At 36.3% G+C, this 5,082-nt stretch overlaps 1 protein-coding gene across 1 annotated transcript in view; it reads left to right on the forward strand.

The window, feature by feature from the left end:
* Positions 1 to 4,689, forward strand: part of TSPAN19 (tetraspanin 19) — a 26,548-nt gene extending 21,859 nt beyond the window's left edge. Inside the window, exons 6-8 of the mRNA XM_006872968.1 lie at positions 1,765 to 1,908; positions 3,138 to 3,221; positions 4,621 to 4,689. Coding sequence (XP_006873030.1) covers positions 1,765 to 1,908; positions 3,138 to 3,221; positions 4,621 to 4,689 — 297 coding nt within the window. The remainder of the gene's footprint in view (positions 1 to 1,764; positions 1,909 to 3,137; positions 3,222 to 4,620) is intronic.
* The last annotated feature ends 393 nt before the right edge of the window (positions 4,690 to 5,082 follow it).

Consider the following 5,082-nt stretch of genomic DNA (forward strand, 5'->3'; position numbering starts at 1 on the left):
GTGTTCTTCCCTTTTGGTTTTCTAACTCTAAATCTTTGCATCTTTTATTATAGTATTTGGCTTTATCTTCTCGAGCTGATCTTTGAAATTTTCTGCTCAGCTCTTGCACCTCTTCAATTTTTCCATTTGCTTTAGCTTCTCTACATTGGAGAGCAAGTTTCAGTGATCACCATAGGGGGAGAAAATAAGACGTGGACAGAAGACAGAAATTCTTGTTCTTCTCCCCACTTACAAATGGTGAATTTGTTTTATCCTTTTTATTGTAAGATCTACCTCCTTTTCTGGGTGACCTGGTGTGACACTATAGGATAAGCACTGGATTGGTAACTGCAAGGTCAGTGGCTGAAACCTACCAACTTGCTCCTTGGAAACCCTATGCAGGGTCACTATAGATGGGAACCAACACCACGGCACTTAATGACAACAATCACATCACTGCCTTTTCTGGGCTTATTGTTTGGCATTGCATCCTGATTTCACATAGTAAAGTATTGGTGGTCCTCTGCCTGATGAAGTAGTTCCACCCTCCTGCATCAAATCTGATTAGTAGTCCCTGTTAGCAGTAGAATGTTGTTGCTAAGTGCCATTAAGTCAGTTCCAAACCATAGTGACCCTATATAGTGTTACTGAGAAACAGCTGGTGATCTTGAACCACCAACCTTTCAGTTCAAACCAACCTGCAGTCCAGTGCATTAACCCGCAGTGCCACAACAGATATTAATATATTAAAGTCTGGTTAGTTCTATGACTCTTTATCATCATATTTTGTTTATCTTTGAGCAATTTTTCACATAACACAATGAAATTTAATATCTCACATTAATTCTAAGAAGATAGAAATAACCCTGAGTCTCTTTTCATACCTACTAAGCAATGGTAGCATCTTCTGGATAAATACAAAGGGGATTCTATATTTAGATAGGAGCCCTGTAGTGATTTATGATTTGGGCTGCTTTCTGTAAGGTCAGCAACTTGAATCTACCAGCTGCTCATGGGAGAAAGATGAGGCTTTTTGCTTTGGTAAAGATTTACAGCCTCAAAAACCCTATGCAGGCTCTCAATGAGTTGGAACCGACTTTGTGGCAAACAACTACCACCACCACCTCTAGTAAGAAGGAAGATATGGCTCAAGCACTGTGGAATAAAGCACCAGATTACAGGGTCAGTTTGAGCCACAAGGTCAGCAGCCGCTCCTTGGAAACTACCCTATACAGGGTTGCTATGAGTCGGAGCCAACTGGAAGGGAGTTAACAACAATAAGAAAAACAACAGCAAATATAGTTTACAGTTCTAATGTAACAGGTATAACTTCCATATTGGACTCCCATGAGATTAACAGATAAAATTAAGAGATAAAATTCAGATTAACAATTTCATCCAAATATAACCCATTCTGTATGAATAGAGATCTTTAGTTCTGGCTAATAAAAACAGAGATAACAAACTAAAAGGTTAAATTACAAGTATACTTTTTATTGAATTCATTATCATCCCATTCTGAGCAAATTATATTCATCACAAAAAGATACTTTAATTTGATATGCATTGTTGTTGTTATTAAGTGCTGTTGAATCGGTTCCAACTCATAGTGACCCTATATATGGTCTCCAAGGAATGGCAAGTACATTTGAACGGCCAACCTTGCAGGATAAGTCCAGTGCTTATCCTACAGCACCACACCAGGACCTCTTAATATGCATGGTAATTGTATATTTAACAAAATCATGAATATTTATAGTAAAAATCTTGACTTTTTTTTCTTAGTTACAGTGCTGTGGCCAAAACAATTATACAGATTGGATAAAGAACACAAATAAAGAAAATTCAGAGCAGGTACCATGTTCTTGCACAAATTCTACATTAAGAAAATGGTTTTGTGATGAGCCACTGAATGCAACTTACCTAGAGGTAATGAAAAGTTTAAACTTCTGCAAGTGTTTATAGTGATGATTATTACATTTTTTGGCAAATCAATTCAGAATTCTGAGTAAATGCTTATATAAAAATGATGTTATTTATGTTGGATAGGTTTTTAAGCCACTTCACTAGATCTAACCCATAATTAGGTGAATTATGGTATTATTTTGGTAAATAATGAGTTAGCTAAATAGAATTTTTTGAGGTATATCATCTATGTACTCCTAGATCTTGAGATGCATTAGTATCTCTTCCCAACTTTCCGTCTCAAACCCTACAAAATTAAGGGCACCCTAGTGCAAAGCCCTGGTCTATAGGATTGATTGAATGTGGTTGTTGTTGTTAAGTGCTATAGAGTCAGTTATGACTTATAGCAACCTCTGTATAGGGTTTCCAAGGAGTGACCGGTGAGCTTGAACCACCAACTTTGAGGTACAAACCAACTTTGCAGTTCAACACATTAACCGACAGTGCCACACCAGGACTCCATAGGGTTGATTTGCTGTTGCTGTTAAGTGACATCGAGTCGGTTCAACCCATAGCAACCCTGTATAGGGTTTCCCAGGAGCAGCTGGTGAGCTTGAATCTCTGACCTTGGGTACAAACCAACTTTGCAGTCCAGTGCATAGGGTGGATTAGGGGACCGCAACACCAGAAATAAAGGGATATGAGGATTGGCAAAACTGAAGGGAGGACCCCGCAGTAATGACAGTGATAGTGCTCAGTAGGTATGGCAGAAGAAATTGTAGAGGCTTATCAGAAACAACTGCAATTTACAGGTATGTTGCTGTTGGTAAATGCCATTGGGTTGGTTTTGATTCATAGTGACCCTGTACAGGATAAACTGATGAGTTTGAACCACCTATCTTGCAGTTCAAATTGACCTTACAGTCCAGTACTTATCCTACAGTACCACTCTGGACTCCATTTACAGATATAGACTATTGGAAAATAGGATTTATATCCCAACAACTGCTAATACTTTCTGAGGAGCAGCAGCTGGTGAGCTTGAACTGATGACTTTGTGGTTTAAACCAACTTTGCAGTCTAGCACATTAACCCACAATGCCACACTAGGATTCCAAAACAGTTGACCAGCTATTACTATTTTGATAACTTATTTATGTCTGTTTTTTTTTTTTTTTTTTCATTTTTGGAATTAGAATTATATATAAAACCATTTACATCTCTGAGTCATCTAAATAGCACATTTTCCTTAGGGTTGCGAGAATAAAATCAGCACGTGGTATGATGCTAACATTTTTATTTTAATTGGAATTGACTTTGGACTTTTGGCTTCACAGGTAAATTTTATTCATGTTTAAAGATAAAAAAAATCAAGTATAAACTGCACAGAATAGATTGCAGAACAGCCAAGTTGGATATGTTAGCCAATAACTTTATCTAGTAGAAGTCAGCATCTCAAGACTATTCACGCCAAGAAGGAATATAGGCCCCAATTGCAGAAATATCCCAAAGTCAGCCAGGCAGATGGAGATTGTTGATAAGCAAGTGTCCTGTCATAATTGTATAATAATTGTGATACAAAAATTACTTCATTTCTCCAAAGTAAGAGTATCACAGTGGGCAGTCTGCAACATAGCAGATTTCTGAAAATTGGGCAGATGTTTAGCATCAGGAAGATCTATTATTCATGCATAAGTACAGTTTTCTTTCATTCAGTCTATTTGGAGGGGGGCATCTACTTTGCTCCAAGTACTGTGATAAATATTGGAAATACAATGGGGAGCAAAATAAACGTATTCTGTAATCTTGGCAAGGTGCCAACTACAGAACTGCATTATGTAGTCTCAAAGAAGGCTAATTGATGAGAAGGCTCTATGTTCAAAGAAACTGTGAGAGTGGGTAGATATCATAGTGAGGACCACAGCATTAGAACTAAAATGTAGTGCATTGTTTAGACAGAATAGGACATGAATCCTGATTTTGATATTATGTTGATCCACAAAACTATTAATTTAAGATTCCTCAATATCTCTTGTACTGAAAACATCTGTGGTCCCAGAATCCTGGTTAACCAAGTCATGTTTTGGCATTAGTATTCTTCTTAAATGTGTTTGTCTTTAATATGTTCATGATGGGATACTCAAGACAGGACTGAAGTGGGAAGTATAGCTCTCTGTTTTGTTTTTGACCCTGTACACACCACCTTTCATGGTCGCATACCAAAAAGAGTTAATTTTCTACATTTGAGGACATAGAAAGATGATGAATACAAATCAGGTTTCAGCTAGTTCAATGACAATTCATGTAACTAATGTTGTAGCAATCTATTTCTTAATCCCCTTTATACATGAACTTGGTGAAAGGTGGTTTCCTTTAGAACAGGGGTGTGGAATATCCAGGGAGGGGAAAGTCCAGTCTGCAGAACTTTTAAGGCCCGTAAAATAATTTGGTCTCATGTGGTCTGCCAAGGCAACCACGGTTACAGCCATCACATTAGGGGTGAGTTAACTAAATGTGAAGAAATATAGCAGGCTACTTTTTAAGCTGATAATTTTGTATTACCTATTATAAATTATATTATAAATTTTGACAGGAAAAAGTCCAATCCCTGCTCTAGAAAATTCATTCTTCAGACTTCTCATTAACGATACCTTACTTTGAAAATGTATCACTTCTATGGCTCCTTAATTACTAATACTAATTTTTGATTGATCTTATTGTTTCCTTATCTTCCAGGTTTTGCAAGTCGTATTAATTATTTCTTTCTTCAGACATACCAAGAATAAAATATATGTGGAAATGTGACTTTTGGATTTTCTTATGTCCAGAAGACACTGGTTCATTTTCAAAATAAACATATTAGTCCCCTTTACTAAAATATGTTTTTAATCACATTAATTAATTTAGGACTTAATCAGCTCATTACTTTCATGTTGTTTTTAAGCACTGTAGAATAAGTTCTGACTCATAGTAACCCAGTATAGAGTTGCTGAGGAGAACCTTGAGATTCAAACTAACCTGTGGTCATATGCTTATCCTAAAGAGCCATATCATAACTCCATTAATTATATATAACAATTATTGAATATTATAATAAAGCATTCCACAGAATTTTATTAATTTTGTTTTTCAAAATATCTGCAATTCAAAATTTTATGTGGACTATTTCTTGAATTGAAAGGGTATGATCATAAATAT

This window comes from Chrysochloris asiatica, unplaced genomic scaffold (assembly GCF_000296735.1).
Source record: "Chrysochloris asiatica unplaced genomic scaffold, ChrAsi1.0 scaffold00217, whole genome shotgun sequence".
Taxonomy (NCBI): Eukaryota; Metazoa; Chordata; class Mammalia; order Afrosoricida; family Chrysochloridae; genus Chrysochloris; species Chrysochloris asiatica.